This window comes from Streptopelia decaocto, assembly GCF_964273445.1.
Source record: "Streptopelia decaocto genome assembly, chromosome: 5".
NCBI classification, from domain to species: domain Eukaryota; kingdom Metazoa; phylum Chordata; class Aves; order Columbiformes; family Columbidae; genus Streptopelia; species Streptopelia decaocto.
This window is the reverse complement of record NC_138659.1, coordinates 64,334,564-64,357,173: the sequence shown is the minus strand read 5'-3', so window position 1 is coordinate 64,357,173 and position 22,610 is coordinate 64,334,564. Positions and strand designations below refer to the sequence as shown.

Sequence of the window (22,610 nt, the reverse complement as noted above, 5' to 3'; positions counted from 1 at the left end):
AGTGACAAAATAAACCAGAATCTAAAAAACTCTGAATCCAACTCATCTCCTTTTTTTAACAACTAGATGTGATAGAAGTCTAAGGTATTTGTATTATTTCCTGAATTTTAACAGTATTTTATTCTAACTCATGGTCATTGTTTGATACACTAACGCTGGTTACACAAATAACCATGGTATTTTTCCTTTATCTGAAAATAATAAATGTTTTTTACTATCTGTTTTAACAGAATGTTTCATCGTGAAAGAATTACTAATATTTTATCTGTATCTAGAAAATAACATAGACAGTACTGACTGCTCACATTAGTAGCTAGATGATCTTACAAGTGGAAAAAACAAACATAACAGTATATTTAATAGGATGGATGTTCACTAAGATACTCACGGGAGCATGTGGCAGTTTGCCATTCTAGACACTGTCCGTATGGGAAGGAGATTATATAGGCGTTTGAGTCAACACATCGTTTGGTACTGCTGCACCACATACATTCCATACCATTACTCGTGCAGTTAGAACACGTTGTTCGCAGGGAGCACGGCTTTTTGCAGGGTCTGGCATTCTGGTTGGGACTAACTGGAAAGGAACCACAAACATTTATAATTTTGAACACAAGTTCCACCTTCTTTTTCTTTAATTATATTTTCCATTAGAAAAATTGTGTTGAAGCAAAAGTGGTTGCTTCCTTAATTAGCTATAAATAATTTGTCCAAAGTTATGGTGCAGTGTATAAATACAGTAATATTTTATAAAAATTATTAAGCAATATTCAGCATGAGTCATTCTATAGTTCTAAATAATCCATTTAAAAATTTTGCAGCAATTTTAGCTATATACTGAAATAGTAAATGTAACATTAATTACCTGGTAATGTCAATTAAGTTATTTTTACTTGCACATATATGACATAAAATAAGTCACATTCTTCTATAGCAAGTACAGTGGAGTTCTGGGTCTATTGTTCTCATCAGTTTAACAGTGTATAAGTGACAAATATTCTACTTAAAACTTATTCCCTAAAATGTTTCCTTATAGTGAACATATGAAAGTAACTAGAATCCAAAGGGAAAGTAACACATATTTTTCAATGCAAAGCTGCTTTAGGGCTTTTTTGTTGGTGGTTGGTTGGTTTGGGGGTTTTGTTTTTCCTCTACTAGTGACTGCATTTTTTACTAGGTTAACGGTTTATGTCATCTCAAAGAGTTATAACACACAAAAACAACTTCATATCCTAACTCCTCACCCTTGCTTTGACTTCAAATAAAAATATGAAGTGTACAAGAACAAGAGTAGAGTAACTCTTAGGTAGGAACACAAAAGCATAGACAGCACTATATTTTCCATACAGAAGTACCTTGTGCAACATCAGGATTAAGTCCTCCTGTGTATTGCCTTGGTTTTGTATAATAATGATTCATATTCAATACAAGCCAAGTTCTCAAACCATTCTTCACCTGCTAATACAGTACGGCCAAATCACGCTGTTCCTAGATTTGACCTAGTATGTATGTATCCAATCTGCAGTTTGCAATTAATAAAAATACAAAGAAAAAACTAACAAAAATCAGCTGAACTATAAATGTATTCTCATAAGGCTGAAGTACGTCAACTTCTATAGTCACTGAAGCACCTCAAGATCAAAAAAGCCCTAAAACAAGACACTAGTAACAGATGCATATAATGTTGATCTAATTGTAAAATAATTCATCTTAATAATGTCATTTGTGTTCCACCTAGTATATCCTTTACATTGAGATGTCTCTCCCATTCTGACTATATATTTTACTATTCTGAGAAACATCTGGTAAATAATGAACTACTAACTCAAAATTAAGAACATGGTGAAAGATGACATTTTTAGGAAACATTGATGTCAGTATCAACAAGTGTACAATACTTACTTTGTGAATACATTACTATTTGGAATTGCTTATAAGAAAATAAAGGATTGGTAAAATCACACCTTGGTTATGCAAGTTAACAACTCTGACAATTTCACAACAAGACCATCAGATTGACTGGCAGTGATCCCAACACACCAACAACGCAGCTGTTTTCCAGTTTTGCACAGCAAATGCACAAAATAAACATGAAGGACAAATTTGAAGAACTTAATATGCTCCACCTCAGAGTTATGAAGAAAAACACAGGACAATCGGAGCACAAAAATGTCAATTTGAACTGTCACGTGACTGTTTGCCACAGTAATCTCTACATGTAAACAAACCTAAAAGATGGAAACAAGAATTTTGGCTTTTTCAGTCTTCTAGACCATTCAAATATTCATTGATGTCTAGCAATATTCAGAAAGAAAACATCAGCCTTGTTGAACACCTTCACAGACACTGTCACGCTACAATCACTGTTGTCACTGGCTACTACTAATAAGAAGCAACTTAAAGTATTTCTGGTGTAAAGCAAACTAAGCCATGGAAACTAATTCTCTAATAGACACACACTGCTTTAGAAATAGTCTTTGTTTTATAGATTAAACGTCCCTATATTGCAAAAAATTTTGAAAGTAACTTTTTTTGGTAATTATTTAATCCAAATTGTCCAAAAATCCCTCTTAGCCAAACAAAAACCCAAACAGCTTGCTAATCATGACAGTGACAGTAACTCAGGGTAAGAGGCTGCTTACCGACAGGTTTTTCACACACGAGACCATCTGCCATTGCAGTGCATGGATTCGCTTTCAGACCCGCCACCTCGGCTCTCTCTAGATACGCGCAGAAGCCAGAGTCATTGGGCTCGCCAGGAAGCCACTGCAGAGTTGTGTTTGTAAAAGGAGACATGTCATCCCATCCCCAGTAGGAGATGTTGATCTTGCGTAAACCTACCCAAGGTGAAATTTTCTGTGAATCAGAATGAAAGAAATGTGAGATTAGTTAAAATGCCTTTTTTTTGGTTGAAATTTCAAACAACAGCTCAGCAGCAACCACTTCAAATTTTGAGAGAATTCACCATGTCCGTTTCTCACATTATCATCTTGGTTGTTGTCCATACCATTTTTCTCTTAATTGTTCTACCTTGTTGAATTCTAACCACTCCCAAAAAAACAAACCAAAAGAAAAAACACAACTCAGACACACAAACCACCACCATCTGATTCTGTTCTACTAAAAAAATATATAAATCTTTGTTTGTTCTGTTCAAAGTCAATTCTGATTACTATTACTTGATGCATTCATAAACCAGGCCAAATGGTCATATCAAAATTGTGGGGTTTTTTTCCAGTGGCTGCTATACTGATTATTAATTGCTAGATCAATGTGAGGTCAATGTGGGTAATAAAATACACATAAGTTAACAGCAAGCCACAGAAATCAAAGTTCAGGAAAAAAGTAGGATAAATATTCCATTCTTTAAAATCTGGACTATTGATACTGATCAACATCTTTAGGCAATTCAGAGACAGACATGAAAGTGGCACAACCACAACTCTAATGCCATTAAAAAAACCATTGAATATACTCTTTATTATTGACTTATAAGCTATAAAAGAAACTAGACTAAAAAACATAAAAAGCATTCTCAAAAGATATTTAGGATGTATCCCTAAAATCACATCACAGAAATTCTACTTATTTTTATAATTTTGTCTTTATGTGATTACCAAGAGACAAAGCAGATTTTGAGGAAAAAAGCCCTTTGCCTGTTCCAGGATAAATCTACATACATTTCTTACTCCCATCACTGTAAAAATCTCAAGATACCAAAACTAAACATTCCCTCATGTAATCTCTGTGCAGTCAGTTTTCACTAACCCCAGTTTAAATACACAGAACAGAGATACATAGAGACGATGGCTGTGACAGGTACGTGGTGGCAGGGACTACCAGAGCACCAACCACCACAGCTGTCTGCACCAGGCAAAGGACACATGTTGTCAGCTCCAAAGCTGAGATGATCTGATTGTGAATTAGGTTCTCAACTGATGTAATTTACAGGGCAAGGTAAGTAAAACATTATAAAATACCACAAGGGAACCTATTGTGGTTCAAGATCTACGTGCTATTGCACAAGTGAACCAAGAGTCACTGCCATCATCTCTCAGATACATCTTTCATCTTTGATCTCACATCTTTCTTTGGCCAATCAAGTTTAATCCATGGCTGAAAAATCTTTGAGCTCTTAAATCTATACCTGATCAGAGCATTCCTCTTTTTCCCCTGCCTCATTAAACCAAACTGAAATAAGGATTATTAATTTTGCTTTAGAAATACTAGTGGTAATTACTTTAAAAAAATTAATACACAGTAGGTAGATAATCAGTATTCCTGACCTTTCTAAAATGTATTCCCTATGCTCTCTTCTTTGTCTGTCCTATCAGTTGTTGAGAGCATGATCAAACAAAAATTGCTACAGCAACTAACAGAATTACAGGTGCAAGAACAGACTTTAGTAAACCAGAAAATGACTAAGAAATCACCCCATAAGCAGTGATGCACTCTAGGAGACTCTAACAGCAATGAGAACATCCAGCAAAAAGGCAACCCCCATTCTTGCTTCTTACTTCTGTATTTACTTCATAACTTCATTTGCTACCTCAGGTGACCAACTTTCCAGGTGTCTGTGAGAGGTCCCTCCCACATTCTGCATACTAGAAAGTACATGATGTAAGTAGTACAAGTGGAGATTGAACATCTGGAAAGAGGTAGATAATACCTCTGTTGTCTTATTTGTTATTTAGTTGCCTAGATTGCTGTATATGTATGTGGTCCACATGCATCAGAAAACCTTAGATATATATGCGTGTCTTTAGACATGTGTCTGTAAAATGCTAAGCAAGCAAGCCAGGCACGTACAAAAAATGTCAGGGGCTTAGGCTTAGGTGGATAAATTGCTTACAAACGCAGACCTAAAATAAGCCAAAAAATGCCTACTTTCAGCCTGAGGAATTCTAGTTAAGAGAACCTTCAATATACTACAGACTGTTTCAATTGCACTGCCAAATAATTTGGCATCAGCAGCAGTATACAGAACACTGAGATCCTCTTCCAGCTATGGTGAAAAGCATGTCAGGCAAATAATGAAAACTGACAGTGCAGCAGTAACACTTGGAGAGAAATTCTTCTACTTAAGCAGAGTGTCTCAGGACCCCTTTAATGCTGACAAAGTCCCCGGGAGGACCAGGAAAGTCAGAGCAGCCTTAGGAAATAAAAGCAGCACACCTGAAATAAAAGACTTCAAGCAAAAGCAACACATATCATAGTCATAATCGTTCTTAATAGCTGTAATATCTGGACAACTTATAGTCATCATGTGAGGTATCTCAAATTCCATATGAACCATCTTTGGCTCTTTGCTAGTGTAACACAGCAAAATACAGACCTGCACATGGATTAGCATGCTATCGAATACACACCATCGAAGCTACTGCCTTGCAGGATCTTATGCTTCTCTGGGCATGTTGTTTGGATAATCTGTTTTCGGCATCCTAAACATGTTTTTAACATCCGATTAAAATATGGTAAATAGCTGAGAACTAGGTCACCAAAATGCTCCACGGATACGCTTAAAGCAAATGTTTAATTATGTGGCGTTAAATCCACGATGTGGTGGACTACAGCTGAAGAATGCTGGTGACAGCAGAGATTGTGTGTTGATATCACTAAGGCTTATCACTAAAAATGACTTCTGCTGCATTGCACAAAAGCCAACAGGAATAAACAAAGAGTGAATAAAGAATTCAGGGAGTTCCACTTTTGACACCTGCAGCTACCAGTATGCTGTGCTTATCAAACCAATTTCTTCACCAAAAAAAAGCGTAAATCTAGTCCTTATCTCCTAAACTCCAAGATTCAGTCATTACAGCTAAGAGTCTCAAAGTACTTGAAGCAATGCAGGGATTTCAAAGATCTGAATGAGAATGTCAATCCAGTTTCTTCCTCCAGCTTAAGAAATAATGAGAGTTAACACCCTTCACTTGAACTTTACGGTTGTTTTGTTTAATGCAAAATGAATGTAGGAAACGGATTCCTTTTCTTCAAATATTTTGCCAGAGGTGCTTCTAAAGAGGACAGGCAGGAAGGAAACCAGATGGCCTGTTCTCTATACCCAGAACCCACTGATGTAAGATTCTAGTTTCTGGGCATCTTGAAAAATATTTTTCACCCAGGTGGGTGAAAAACACAGTACAAATCAACTCTTCACTTCAGAAAAATACTTGCTGACATGAAATCAGCCCCGAATATGTCTAAATTTTTCTTCTCAAGAATACCAGCTTCTTTATTGGAAGGTCAAATTATCTTTGTTCAACACATAAGTGGGAAGAAAGTTACTCCTCAGAGAAGGTTTGTTCTTTATTCCTCAAGGCTTTGATGAATGCATATTTTCAAGATGTCCAAAAAAACACAACCAAAAACCCATCCTGTCCTCACTGCATTTGGGACTAAGTTGTTCAGATTCAGAGTTGAAGAGGAACCTGCAACTGAATCAGAATCCATCCATGAAGAAATGTGCTCTTATTCTAAACCACTCATATTTAATTTTCTTTTAAGCAGAAATTATGGAACTATGTTAAAAAATAAAAACGTGTAACCTTAACTAGAGACCTGATACTTCATGCTAAATCCACTGTTTACTCAGAAAATTAAAGTTGGACTAAGTTGCTTTGAGATCTACAGTGAATGTGATCATTTATAGTCATGACACATTTTTGAGGCAATACTGCTGCCTCAGCATCTATTTAATGAAGGATGAATAATTTGCAGATGAGTGAAGTGAGCAAGTCAACCTTTACTGAACAGCCAGTTACTACCGAGGTTCAAAATCCTCCTCTGTTTCTTAATTATGCAAATTGCTGAGGAATTATATATCTCTTCAGAAATTTATCCCCACCTTTACTTAAATCCCTTCCATTTCGGATCTTAAATTGCCCTGGAAGTGTACTATACACTTCTAACTCATTTTCTAATGTGTGCATCGCAGAGTTTTGAGAAGGGACTGCAGTTAGTTTGCCTGCTTTCTGAGTCATTATGAACAAAACACCTCCTTACTAAAAAAAGAGCTATATGATGAGAAACCAACCATTCTGTTTACTGCCTCACTGTGCGGTTTCTATTCTTAACTGAATTATAACGATGCTAGATACCTACACATTTTGTATTTCATTCACCCCGTGAACGATACATTAAAAGTACTGGAAGCAAACTACATGCTTTTTAAGGGTCTCAGTCTTTATTAGACATATATGATGAAATCTAGACATAATTAGTAGTAAGAGTCATAGATTAGGTCATAATAGCACTTATTTCTTCTACTCTTTTCAAATTTTGCTGGTGTGGAAATGGTTTAAAAAAAAAAAATACTCTTGAATTTTCTTCTTTCTGGGGGACAATTGTTTTTTCAATTCAGGTTCTCTTCTCAGGCAAAGGGAGTTGAGCTCTGAACTTCCTAGAAGTCAGAAGAAAATGCTACAACTTCAACATGGAGATGAACTGCTGAAGTAATTTGTTAGACTTTTCAAACCGCAATAGTGAAGTGGGACTGATAGACACTGTAGTGAAGTGGGACTAATTCAGGAAAAGCCAAAAAAAAGGTAGATGTCAGCTTCTCTACAGCCAAACATATGATAAAACCATAAAATAATACAGCCCTCTGAGAATACTTTGAGCTAACAAGGAATAACACTGCCATGCAAAGCCCACTAATTAATGGCAACCTACACTCAAGTGTAATTTAAAAAGGATGCTGAACCCTGAGAAGAGCAAGGTAAAGAAAAGTTGCAAACAGTTTATATAATGAAAGGCATTGTTTAAAAACTGTTCTCATCTTTGTTTATGCTTACTACACCAAAACTAAATCTCAGAATTTATTGCATGCTAACAAGAATATTATTATTTTTAGTTAAATCCCACAGTTGGGAGCAAACTCCCAAGAGAACTAATTGTACTTTTAAATGAGTATACAACATTTGAATATTAGCAGGAACAGTTAATTAACCTCATACTGCTGTTGTTTTATCTACTTTGCAAAAAAAACTCCCATCTTCTCTTTCATAATTTGCTTACTAGGTCAACAAAACAGCATATACGAAAAAACATCTAGTGTCATTTTGTTTTAATACGAGAATCTGTAGTCTAGCCACTGTGTTTACTTTGTCATTTGCTTAAAGAATTTCATTTATTTTCAATGAAAAAGACATTAAATTATTGGTGATTAGAATACATGTACAAATTCAACATCATTTTGACTTCACACTACAAAGGTCTTCTTTTTGTCCCTTACTTTAGTACCAAATGAATCTTCTCCTTATCCTTTAAAACAAAATCTATTCATTTCCAATTTGGTGTTGGAATTAAGAGAAATTATTGATACACAATGAGGTCTGGACCAGGTGTGGAGACAGTGACAGCCTCTTCCCTCTGAATCTTCCCAAAGCATCAATGTTTTGTATTATCCTAAACCTGATGAAGAAATGGTCCTGATTTTGTACCAGAACAGGGACTTAGTGCATTAGAATACAACTTACAAAGTCCCACATTGTTTCTATGAACAATAAAGAATTCCTAAGTCCTTCCAGGTTGCAGTATTTACCAATACTATTTTAACAGTTTGTAAAATACACAACAGTTGGCAGAGTTGTTTTCCTTTTCTCAGTACAAGAACATCAAATAAAGCAGATAAAACCAGACCTATAGTCTTATTTCCAAATGTTGCTCTGACACATTCACTAATCCTGAAAACCTTTGTTTCACATAGGCAGAAGATTTTAAAGCCGTTGATATTAAGTACACAAGTCAAAACTCCACCATAAATAATACAGACTGAAGGCATAGTGTTCACCTTACAGTTGCTCTGACTACATTGTGAACTCCACATAACCACCTGTTAGGAAAACAACTAAAATGAAATACCTCAAATCATTATGATTGCAGTTTGAGAGGAAACAGCAGACAAGAGAAAATCAAGCCAAGTTTCAGGGAGCCTCTGTCATTCATTCAGGCCGCCTCATACAGAGTTACTGGAACTGGACTGACACATATGAGTTTAAACAAATTTATTTTTCTAAATGCCAGTGAAAACCATCATAAGTCATGATAGCATTTCATTAGAGATTCTGAAAACTAAATGATCATTTAACCCAAGATATACTTTTAAAGTACATCCATTTGCCTATAATTGCATAAACTCTATGTGAGGTATCTCAAATTCACATCACGTTGGCTCACGATGTACTTCATGTAAATAAAGACATGCTCAGCAGGATGTCACCTTGTAGAAATTCTAAGCTCTAAAACACAATGAAAATCTAGCTTCCAAACACTTAAAAAGCCATTTCTCACCTACCCCTCAAGCCAGTCAGGTAATATCAGTCATATCAGTACTCTATCACACACTATTAGATTTGAAGGCCTCCTGTGCAGTGTTTTAACAGGAGTTGGGAAAAAGAAAAATAAATAAAGAAAAAAAAAAAAAAAGCAGCAATATAAATAACCAGAGAAATCATTGCCATTTGTGATTTCGTTATTTTGGTTTCAATTACATTTTCAACATTATCTCATATCAAAGAGGGGACAGACAGAATGTGTTTCAAGGCTGCGGTAAGTACAATATCAGGGGAGATCTTCTGACACAGAAGAATTACTTTTCTCTCTCCTTTATTAGCAAATAATAGAAAATCCATGTGTTTCTAGTAAAACAATTTTGCTTTGTCCAGGTCCTATATTTACTGGGGGAAAAAACAACCAAACAAAGAACACTTGAGCACATAACCTACGTTTGCATCTCCTCCTTGAAATGGAACAATAAAAAGGATAACAGAATATTTTGATTCACAGGATACACCTTTAAACTCTTGCATCCGGATCTATTATAACATAAAGTCAAACCTTAACTTCCACTTCCTTTGTAGACATCTCAATTCATCTGCAACACAGCTTTGTAGATGACACACCAGCTTGATATAAGCCTTAAATATTATTCATAATTATAATTTTCCTGTAACTGTAAAATCCTAAGCTCCTTAAAAATTAGGGGTTTTATACAAAGAAGTGCTGCATGTTCTACAAACCAAAAAGCACACTTTCCAAAATGTCCTTTGCAGAGATGAACTGATTTTCTTGTAATGGAATCTTGTTCTGCTAAGGCATCCTGCCTGAGTGTACAACTATGGTGTTTGACATATTTTCAGCATACATATATTTCATACATGTGTACCAATGATGTAGGAAGCTTTCCAACAGTTTAAACAAAGTAATAATCATTTGAATATTTGACTGCTAAAAAAAATGAACCTGACTACCCATGGAAAGGTAATTAATCTCCAACTTCCCTTCTCCTGTCCCACAGTTAAGAAATTAAGAATTAAGAATGTAAGAATTTTCAGCCCTCTCCCATCATTATCACAGAAAGCTAATTAGCTCCTGGCTCATTCCAGTGCTGCTCTACAGGGAATTTCTACATGCTTCACATACTAGTGCAGTTTCTCTGTGACCCTTTGATCCCATATACCAGTTATATAGGGTTTTCTGGGGAAGTATCCACCTTATTACCACTCCATCATCAACTGCTGCAGCCCAGCTATTCACCACCCAAAACCAACCCCGTGAGCAGTTTTACGCAGAGTGATGTGAAAGTCAGGATATTTTCTCTGTTACAGTGAAAATTATTTTGTCTTGTTTTGATTCCTGCTGTCACAGCGTATTGAAAAGGGCTGGGATTTCCCAGGTGACTGTTCCAACTGTTCTTTCGAGTCACATCTTGAAAGTAAACAGGAACCTGTAACAGTTAAATCTGGTAAGGAGAAACACCTGGGAATTGCTGTGTCATTAGCTTCAAACAAGAGACTTCCTTACTATCCTGCACACCACTTACATCAGTCTTTAGCACCATGCTACATTTCTTTGAAGGCATAATCTTTCCTCTCTTTGGGCAAATCCCTGAAATAGATTTCTCAAAGCAAATTTAGTTCACATAAGCATCAATTACTGTTACTCAAGTTACCTGAAGTGTATACTTCTGTATTTCATCCAGAACAAATTCCACTTCTTTTGAGGTTGTTAATGAGGCAAGATTCCCACTTAAATTGTAGCAATACAGTTTGGCATTGTCATAGCTTTCACGACTAGAATTTATGCGGAGGCAGGCATCTCCAATGTGACTCCATCCTTCCCCGCACAGATGAGCTAGTGTAAAAAGCATATGATTAAAGCTGATTTGAAAAGAGATTTTCAAAACCTAAGGGAGTCTGAATTTTATCTTCCTGAGATCATAATTCAGACTACATCCCACACTCAATTTCCCTTTTCATGTCACATAAACTCTAAAACACCAAGTAGTAACATATTGAGTAGTGTATTTTTATTAAAAGAAACTTTTAACAACTTATAAAATATTTATAAGGTATATCCTGAGTTTCAGTGAAACAATATAATTTTGACATTATTTCTTGCCTGTATTCAGATTTGTGCACAACTAAATATTAAAGATTAGATTATGTATATACACAATAGCACTTTAAACAATCACTTTACCTAACATGTTATATTCAAAATCTGAAAACAATTGTCTCAGAATTAAGAGATCACATATTTACCCTATCTTTGCTTTATCATCCTGTCTTTGCATTTAGATTTGCTTAAGTAGGAATGCAATCAAAATGATAGGAAATTCAGATAAGATCTTAGAAAATATTTCCTCTTCAACATATTTCAGCATTACTCAGATTCAGATAACTATTAGAAGATTAATAATTCAGAACTGTTAACTGTTATAGTTAATCTTTACAATGATAACACAAATGCAGTTTTAAGCTGCATAGAATAAATTTATTTATGTTATTTAATGAATAATTTGTGCGAAAAAAACTGGTCCTTCACCCCATCTGGACATAAAGATCAAGTGGAAAAGGTTCTGATATCTCACTGCATATATGTAGTTATGATTATGAATTACAGTATAAATGTTATTTCAGAATGTTAGCAGTCACCTTCTGAAAATATTTTATATTAACATTTTAAAATTCACTGCTTTCATAGTATTACCAACATTAGACAATCAAGAAACTAGATCTTAGGCTCTATGTGCACAGGAAAAATCTAAGTATAATTGAAGTATAACTTAGAAGATAATACCTCAGCTAGCAAAAGTAACAGTGTCAGTGAATATGTAACAGTAAGGGACTCGGGATGGCAATTCAGCTCTGCTCTCACTGATCTCCCACAGGTTAGAACTCATCGCCGGCTTAGGCAGAGGTACATCCCATTATGCCTTCGCTAATAATATTACCTCTCCTAACAAGATTAAAGGCAGCATTGACATATCGAACAGTTCACAGGCACAGTCAGGTGAGGAGAGTCAGCACGAGTAAAACAAACCCAGCTCTACCCAAACAAACAAACATTCTTTGGCAATAACACCAGAGATTTACTCAGTTGTGAAAGCTATAAAAGCGGCATCGCGGCCCCACAGCCCTTACCGGGTAGCGCCTGGCACTCCTGCTGCCGCTGGTCCCACTGGCAGTTCAGGTGCAGTGAGCAGCTTTTGCAGCTGGTCAGTTTGTTGCAGATCTGTTCGTTCCTCACGTGGCATTTGGTGTAGTTTTTAACTGACTATAAAAAACGAAATGGACAAAACACAATCTCAAATACTTGTCAAACTACCCACAAACCAGAAGTCAAAACTGAAATGCAAGTGGATGCCTCCCAGAAAAATCACAGCCACCTAAAAGCTACGGTGAATTTAAGATCTTTATCTAGATTCCCTTATCAGTTGGCAGAGAGTACAAAATGCATCTTCAGAGCAGAAATCACCTCACCTGTCCTACACAACTGATTCGAGTGAGTCAAGCAGTACTTTGAAGATGTTACTTCCCTGTACATAACACAGGAAGAGTTTAAATAACTAAGTCTCTGCTTCTTAGAAAGATCAAGGATATGCACCCACTAAATTATTTCATTCTATGCGGCTTAAAGTAAAATAAAATAAAGTAAAAGTAAAAAAAAAAGTAAAGGAAAATAATCAAACAGAATACAAAAAATGGTGCAAGATAAAGGTGTAAAATAACTACACATCATTGACTGAAGGTGCAAGAATATCCTCTACTTCATTTTATCTAGATTAAATGAAAAAAAATAGGAGCTCTAGACCAGTAGTCACAAAACACAAGAAGGATTTGTCAAAAATTCCAAACATGCTATTTTACAGATTTAAACTTGCATGCAACATAGCTAGTATAGAATTTACAGAACCTACAGGAAACCATTCTGTCAAAGAGTGACCAAAAAAACCAGGAATGACATTATTTATTTGGTACCTTAGTATACAAGAAAAGGAGTAAACACTGAACGTATTTTACGTGGGGTTTTTTTTTTGGGTTTGGGTTTTTTTTCCCCTGAAAATTGGGGTCTTCCCTTCCAAGTTAGTCTTCTTCCTCTACCACAGAGTACTTTTAATTAAGACACAATAAAACCTCATGAGGTTGTCCATACTAACTTCATTTCAAGTTAATAATTAAAATTAAGTCATCATACAAGACAGCCTTACACTCTCAGTATCACAGAATGGTGGAAGTTGGAAGGGAGCTTGGGACGTCACCTTGTCCAATCCTAACAACTCTTGTCTCTCTCTAACAACAAAAGATACATTCATACATAGTAGCAAAACCAGATTGCACTTAAATAGCAAATATATGGTTTACATCACAGTTGTGGTTGCTTTCCTTTCTGGAGTATGACAAAGCACATCTAAAGGGGCAATATGACAGTAAGTTACACAGTTGTTGGTATTGGAGTAATAGCGATGACAGGACATCAACCTACTGCAGTCAGGAGGGCAGGGCAGACAACCAGCCTCCTTTTATGTTGTTCGGATTATTTTTTTTAAGTCCCAAAATAAGGCAATTGTTAAAATGAATTTTCAATCTCGCACAGGACTAGTTTCATTCCTGCTGAAGAACACTGCTGTTTAGGGATTTGATTGTTGCCTTTATTGTATCAGATGCTCATCAGTGAGCTTATTATAAAAGGTACTTAGTATTTTTCTGGCCTACAAGAAAGGCTACTGTGAAGCAGAAAGAAGCTGAGAAGCAGTTCTAGGAGGAGGCATCTACACCACAGTATGAAACAGAGCAAAAGGCAATGACAAAGTAAAAGAATGTCTATCTAGGCCAATAAATGCATACAAACAGTAAAGCACAAAAGAAAGAAATCTTTGGTACAAATCTACATTTATAGTTTCACTCAGTCATGATGCATATTCACAAAACTGCCTGAGAGATGCTTTACAGCGAATTTTAGAGGACCAGTGACCACCATCTGGTCATTTACAATATGGCATCTAATACTCACTTTTAACACTTCATGATGACATATTCAAAATCTTTAAGCATTCAGATTGTTTTTGAAAATTATATAATTTTCAGTGATATTACATATAGATTTTGATCTTCCAACAAAACCAAGATATTTGTTCTATTACTTTCTAATCATGAAGCTTGTTGTCTGCTGGTTATTTAATGTTTAAAATAAAATTCAAAGTACTAGTGACTATTCTGTAATAATGTTCTCTGCTGTATTCCCTTATTCCCAGCACTTATTTCCCTTAAATCCAATTTAAACATTGCTTGCCCGAAAATCTCATTAGTTCAATGTAGATGTGAATCCAATAGGTAATTTGTATTAACACATTATTAAGGTTATAACTTAAGCTACCAAACCCAAAAAAAATTGGAAATATGACAGCCCATCTGCTACTGAAGTTCTCTAATGCTCTAGGATATTTATAATGTTTACATACCAAAGTATGAGTAAATCATGTTATATATAAAGTTTCCCTGTTATGTCTGATTTAGATTTTTTCAGTACTGATCTTGATATAGTGGTATACAGACAGACTTATGAACTGCAGTGATTTTCTGCACAGCTACTGTAGAATGAAAATATTACAGTAGTTTATCTTGGAATTTCGGAAATTGCTATTAAATAACGTACTTCTCTTCTCCTCCTGGATTTTTCAAGTTAATGGTATAATCTTGTCCAGTTTGCCTAGTCTAACCATAAATAATTAATCTAATAGGTTTGCTACTATTTCTCTGAAGCTACTCCCAAATCTTACTATTGGGTACTCCTTAGTCTTATACTTTCTTTTTTTTTCCTCCAAGATAAATTTAATTATATTCGCAATTCCTTCTACTACTTTATATATTTCCCCTTGACTATTTTTTTAATTCCTCAAATGTAGGCAGATTGCTGTGATTATTATGATTATTATAATTATTATTGGTATTAGTGTAGCATCCAAGGACTCCCATCATGAAACAGGATGTTAACTTTCTGGAAGCGGTGCAGGCATTACAAAAAGACAACAATTCTTCTCTTTAAGGCACTGTGTAAAAATATTTAACAATGTAGGACTATAGCTCTCTTTGAAGCATCCTCTCGCATCCGATATCCTGTAGCAAGATGCTCTTTATCATACCCTTCATGGGTTCGACAACGTTTAGTTTATGTTGCCACACTCAGATATAGAACGCTCTTAATTACATAGCAATTTGGGCTGTATTTAGGTTACTTACATCAACTGGGGCTCTATCATATTGCAGGTGTGGAGACCAACACACAAGAAATCCAGAGGCTGCTACTGGAGATAAGGGGGTGGTTGGTCACAGTTACAGAAGCAACACATTCCCCTTGTAGCTTTTAAAAACAACGAGGCTTTCAAAAATGCACCACAGACTGCATGCAGGAATACTTCAGCTGTGTTTCTTCCCATCACAGTCTCTCCAAACAAAAGACACATGCATTTCACTTGAAAAGACACATCAGAGTCCATATTGTCACCGAAGAAGTGTTACATTCATGTGCTATTGCCTCATGTTCTTGATCCCAATTTTTTTATTCTTCCCTACCATATGTTTGCTGTTTGTTACAGTAAAACTAAAGGTATTTCAATAAGTTTCATGTGAAGATTCAGAATATGAGCTGAAATTTCATAAGGAAAGTGGGTTTATTTCAATTTTTTTCTTCCAAGCATTTGTATGGTCTTGAAAATAAAACATTCTCTCAATCAACATTTTTCAGGTAAAGATTAGTACTATATTACTGCTGCATTTCAAGCCTTCAAAATACTTTCCTTAAGTAATATGGGAATAAGTTATTTTATTTGCAGACTTCTAGTGTGTGCAGCTAACATTTCTATAAACTGAAGGATTACGGGCCAACATCGTAGACAGCCAGTGGAGCATATTATTACAGCTACCCTAACTTCAGTGATTCCTTCAATTTTTCCTGTAGAGGAGTAAATCAACAGAAGAGGAGAAGGAAGCCATTTCTTGTTAATTCCTGACGCTTGCCTTTCAGGTCTGCTTTTCGGATCTGAAATTGAGTTTGGTGTGGAGCCAGGAAATTGGAAGAGTTATTTTGAAGATATAAAGAATCAAAAACCATTGGGATCAACTAAAACCAGACTACAGAGGTATCCCACTTACTTAAGGTTTTATGGGACATAAAGAAGACAGCTCTCTAGTGCTGAAATGAGCCAGACCTCCAAAACAACCTGGCTCTGCAAGCCTGCACTTGCAAATGCATCAGATATGAATATGATATATACCTTGATGATCCATGAGTCTGCAGAGCAGGGGAAAACAGTGTGCTGTTAATTGCTGACTCACATTAGCTGGTGAGCATGGGCAGGTATATGTGTATCATCAGTGCATTAGCGCTACTTATGAAGTACATCTGTCCAAGCAGAGTTATTTCAGGGATATTTCTGCATTTTACAGCCCTTCCAATCGGCAGAGCAGCCACTGCTTTGCAAATAGCCATGACCACGAGGCCAATGCCAAACTGATTGCCAACATATCTTTAGTATGCTGGCCAGTTTCCATGATGTGAAAGCAACAGATTCTAAAACATTACTGTCTGTCTCATCCGGATGTTCTATGATCTAAGTAACAGATCAAGGTCTTTGCACAACTGCAAAAATGGGGCTTTCTCCTTGTGATGTTTCTAAATCTACAGCTTGTTATCCCATATCACCATCACAGTACTGTCACAACATTTTCATTTTGTGGGCCTAGTCCAGAAGTAGCAGTCTATGAAAATGGATAATCAGCCTGATCCATTCCATTTCTCCACATGGTGCCATTCTGTTGATGCTATTTTGGTAGGTTTATGTCGATAGATGCAAAATTCTGTCTACATCATCCCCCAGCCAACACACCCATTTTGCAATACGCACCTTTAGCTTATGATAATAACTCTTTTCAGAAATCTTTTCTATTAATTTTCACTATCCCATTCTTTAGTAACTGCACTAACAGTCTTTGCTATCCACTTCAAACCCTGAACAAAAGACAGGCAATGATATAGAGACGACTGGCACATCAGTTGCTAATTATGTCGATAATCTTGGCCATGAAAGGTTGTCAAAGAAGAATACTGAACAGAGAACCTTCTGCTAAAATACCCAATGTTCCACATTTACTAGGAATGAGGATGGTCTGCTCCTTAGCAACTGTTCCTTGCTCAAAAGCTGAAAAACACAGTCAGAAAATTGGCACCTAATATAGTACAATGTGTTAGGAAAGGAAGAGCCCCTGAAGATCACAAAGGAAACTAACTATTAGTGCCTGGAATGTGAAATTCCTCTGAGAGACTTACAACGTGGCTGCTGATGAATTTGTGTCTGCATTGCTTTTATTAGTAGTGACTAGCTACAAATGCCAGTGATTAGAGCTGGCTGTGCTCACTCTGAACAGGCAAAATTTGAGTTAAGAGTCAATTCAACTCACACCTTAATTTGTCTGGAGAACAAGATTGATTTGCATCAGGTTCAAACCAGAGAGCAAGCTACTTTTACTAATGGAAGATTGTAAAGAAAGGATTTTGAACTCAAGTACAGCCAGTTGTCTGTGGCTAGCTGAAAAATATAAGGAGACAAAATTTATAAAGCTCAAATACTATTATAAGCTTGTCAAAAATCAAATTAAAAAGCAAGAGATGCAGCAGCTGGTAGACAACAATGTAAAATAAAAGCAACATTAAAAATAGAAAAAAACAAGCTTGTATGAATCAATATGTTCTTATTCCTTGTAATTACAAAGATCATAACAATCTTAGCAAATCATCACAAGCCAGTTAATCTCATGGTGATAGAGGCTCATATTCCTTTAATAAGATGACAAGTAACTCTGCAACTTAAAGCAAAACATTTCTATGATGATCAACGATCAGAATACCAAGACAAATGAGACTAACGTGGCCTTGTTTGAAAGGGGAAAAAACCAAACAGCCACCCTTACCCTTCAAGGGATTCCATGGTTTCTGCCTGCATTCTGTACACAGTACATGCACAAAATCCAAGTTGATAATGACTCTGGGACATTCCAAATGTCATTAATTAGGACATAACAATATTTGTCCCAAGAGACAGAAAGTAGGGTAACGCAATCCTGAACAATACTTTTTTTCTTCCCTGGAACAGATAGCTTTGCTGCAGCCCTCTGCAACATTTTTCCTGCAAAAGCCAGGAAAACATGCTTATGTTTGTCTTCAAAACAATCTAGTATTAGTCCACTGTTCCCCTTTCATTTTCTACATCAGGCCTCTGCTTTAGCTAGAAAAGAAAGAGCATTAATAACATGATGAGAGATTTGCAGAGACTCACCATGCTACAGTTGCTATTTGCTGAAATGCACTTCTTGTCATCGCACCACTGGCAGCCGTTTGTGTTGGCAGTGCAGCTCGCACAGTCCGCGTACCGGTAACATCTGTCATCTGCAGCCGCTGTAACACACGTGAAAGTCAAAGAGAAACATCACACAGAAGGAGAATAATACCACATTTTAAGCACTTGCTTCGAGTATTTTCAGATACATCCTTTTATTGGTCTCTAGCCATTGATAAAGGTTTAAGTTACTGTAGGAAATCAATTCTATTCAGTTAATAAGATTTACTCCCTTAGTAACAACTATATTTGAAGGTTCATAAGTCTCATATCAACTAAAGGAGCATTCACTGATTTGCAGCATACAAGCTTTCTTAGCATACCACATAAGAGCATCAGAAAGTTTCTTAAACTATTCATTCTTCACTTGTTTAACACAGATTTTTTTAATTCTTTTTTTATTCACTACATTTACCATCGCCTTCTTGCATAGCAATCAACCTACACCTGAAGAAAACCTGAAATCGATATTAGCAACACACAAACATTTTAAGTCTTTATAACTCAAGTTATAAACTTCAGAAGGACTGTTAAGTTACAGTTCTGCTCTTTCTCTTGCCAGGGAAGCCTTACTATCCAAAAACTGATCTTTTCAAAACCCACTAAGATCTCTGCTTATCCTTTAATATTGACTCTCAGTGTTTTCTCAGATGATACCCTCAACCATATAACAATTAAGTGGTAAAAAAGAATATATGAAACGTTGGGTTTTGGCAGAATATTACCACCTGAAACTGGAAGGATTCCACAACAGCAAAGTGGCACCATCCATACAGCTTCTTCAGAACTGGAATTCTGCACACCTCATCTCTTTTAGGTTTAGTTGTTTATTCCCGCTGCAGCAGCTGTACTTCAGAAACTGCTCTTTTTGATTTTCCTTCAGCCTGTCTGTGCTTTGTTTTGTTTACGTTTTAAACAGCTGCTGATCCGATCAGTTTTTGCAGGATCCACTTTCATCTGTATTACCTTTGAATTTAGTGTCTCAAGATTTTTCTTTTTATAAAGAGCTGAAACTTTCTAAACTCTAGATATCTAAACGTTATGAAACTGTACAAAAGCAGTTCTTCAGAAAGTTACCTAGGTAACATTTTTGTTATATAATGCACCTTTTCTCCAAGTTTGGAACTTTATATCCAGTTCAGAAACGAATAAAAGCTAACAGATAAACAAACTGGTCTTGAAGCATTGAATAATAGCAGAGCTAATAATTTTTTAACAAACATTCAAAGTAGGCTGGCAGGTTAATTATATTGTAGTTCATACATGTAGCACACAGCCAAAGTTTGGTGAGGAATTTTATACTGTGCTACAAGGAAAGGAGCACAGAAAAAATACCAGGTGTATGTAGCAGGGACGCATATTCTGTTCATGTGAAGGATAAGAACACCACTTTCACAAGCAATTTATTTGTGACAAGCCAAAATACTTAGGAATAGGGTGCAACAGTTATTCATAGCACTAAATTGCTGTTTCAAACAATATATTTATCACAATGCTGCACAAAAATTCACATGACAGACTTGAACCCATTTTGACAAACTGCAAAGGGCTCGTTTGCCTCTAGTTTGTTTCCAGCTGTGACTGTACTATTTTCTACTACACAAATACTCCTGTTCGATAGGTAATCGACCGAAAGCAGGAATGCTTTCCCTCTCAGATACTGGTACATACAGACAGGAGAGTGCCATATGCCTGTAATGCCAATATCACTTGCAGTGCCCATCTGTACTCTGATTGCTATTATGCTTTCTTGGAATCAGAAAAATACAAAGGCTTATATATATGTGTGTGTGTGTATGTATACACACATACATACATATATATACACACTGACATCCTGAAACAGGAGAAGGTGGAGAAATAGAAAAATTAACTCAGTTACAATATTTTAAAGATCAACCTTTTATAAATGCTTCAAACGCATTAAGCCAAATCCAATCTAAAGTCACTTTATGCTTTAGCTCCCCAGGGAAATAAAATCTTCTCTTTGAAACCTTCTATGTTTTGTACCCCTTAGGACCTTAAACTTGCGCTCTTCTTTTCCTATTTCCCTGTATTTAAAACAAAAAAATCCAGAATTGAATGATTTAAAAGACTGATCCATAAATCTCTTGCCTTGGGTATTCTCAGAGAGGAACAGTCCAACCACTAGTTCCACCTGGTTGTTTTTCTGTGGGGCATTTTGGATTTCCCCTCCACTATCTCCTACCTCACGTTGCAAATTTGACACTGTAAGACTAGAATTAACTTACCTGTTTTCTTAGGACATTTTGCTCTAAGGATGTTATTAGCATGGCCAGATTCCCAGGATTCACAGTGTTTCTTGTTCCACAGACACCTTATCCCTGGACGAGCATTTTTACACAGCTCTTCATCTCTGAACGCTTCACAGTTTGGAGGCTTATACACAAGGATGTCATTCAAAAGAACACTCGAAAAACCCCCAAATATATACATGGACCTAATAGAAAAATGCAAGTAAATATAACTGTTATGGTAGCTTTATATATATATATATATTTCTTTAGCTGTCTTGATATACAATAAAAAACAACACACACAATATTATAAAAAGCATTCTTCATTCCTGTCTAATAAAGACTGTCAGCGGTTCCATTAAAAGACTGTCAATTTTTTAATGTATTTCTCCATGGTAGTTTAGACTAATAAAAAAATTGCTCAGAGTGTACTGTGCTATATGTATTAGTGAGTGACATATACCAAGTGTGTGGTAAGAGCAGCTATGGAGGAAACTACTCATTTTTGTAGTTAGATAATGAGAACAGAGTGAAATAATGGCTTGCAGGAAAGGAGAACATTTTTCTTCAAGAGGATTTCAAAGACAGCCAACAATAATTGGCACATGGATATTTCTCTCTGTAACATTTACGGTGCAGAAGCTGGTAACATGAGAACTGGAAGACGAGATTTGAGACCGTACCCTTCCTATTTAAATTTAAGATTAGTCTTAGTTAAAAGATAATAAGAAAGACTCAGTTGTATCATACACTCTTAAGACAGAATTAATCATACAGTTACCAACGGCAGAAATCTTTGGAGAGTATCTCATATTACACTTTTTTTGTACATATAACTCTACTAAAAATAGAATTGAGTTCAGGAAGGAAAAAAAAACCACACACACACAAACCACACCACAAACAACACATGGGCTTTTTCACCTTGAATCTAATTCATTGGAAGTGACGGTTCTCAAAGTATCAGACATAGCTTAGATGTCTTAAAACAACACAAATCAGGATGAAAAACTACCAGTTGCAGAATTCATTAATTCCGAGCAATCTTCTCTCAACGAAGTAACCTGTTCATTGGATAAGTTCAAGTGCTCTGTGTCCAGAGCTATAACTTACTACTATTTTTAAATCTGTCCAACTCTTATTTGTAGTATTACTTATCACCACCATAACTTCTGACCTAAGCAACATCCACATATAGAGGATCTGCAAGTTGCCCACATCTACTTAAATAATGAATTTATTAGGATGATTAATAACATAGAAGAGAAAAGATCAGTAGTACACATTAAGACAGTCACCTGTCATACTGCAACTGTCAGACATTAGGCCACTTGGCAACCAGCAGTAGTAAAAGTCAGACAAGTAAACAGTAAAAATTTCTTTAAACCTGACTACAGTTTTCTACAGCTTTTCCACCAAAAGGAGAGATTTGTCCTACAGTTTTATCTTTGGGAGTTGGGGTGAGGGAAGCATCTAAGTTCAACCACCAAATCTAGCAAACTCCAGATCCACTCCATCTGCTCCTTCCAGATGATGAAGCTCTACTGAGCTCCTCTACTCAGCAAACAACATGCAAATAACGCTACATTTTCTAGAGGAGATGCAATATACTTAATATAGTCTAGATGCTGCCAGGCTTTTCTTCCTGCAAGTGGTTAATGATGATCACTGTATCAGTA

The 22,610-nt window shown here is 36.0% G+C and overlaps 1 protein-coding gene across 3 annotated transcripts in view; it reads right to left on the bottom strand.

The window, feature by feature from the left end:
• The window catches only part of ATRNL1 (attractin like 1), a 488,525-nt gene that overhangs the window by 369,836 nt on the left and 96,079 nt on the right, over positions 1–22,610 (bottom strand). For all 3 annotated transcript variants that reach the window (XM_082052467.1, XM_082052468.1, XM_082052469.1), the window contains 6 exons: positions 20,926–21,134; positions 18,614–18,732; positions 12,426–12,558; positions 10,952–11,133; positions 2,643–2,856; positions 389–577 (listed from right to left, as the gene is read on the bottom strand). In XM_082052467.1, the coding sequence (XP_081908593.1) occupies positions 389–577; positions 2,643–2,856; positions 10,952–11,133; positions 12,426–12,558; positions 18,614–18,732; positions 20,926–21,134 (1,046 nt within the window). The remainder of the gene's footprint in view (positions 1–388; positions 578–2,642; positions 2,857–10,951; positions 11,134–12,425; positions 12,559–18,613; positions 18,733–20,925; positions 21,135–22,610) is intronic.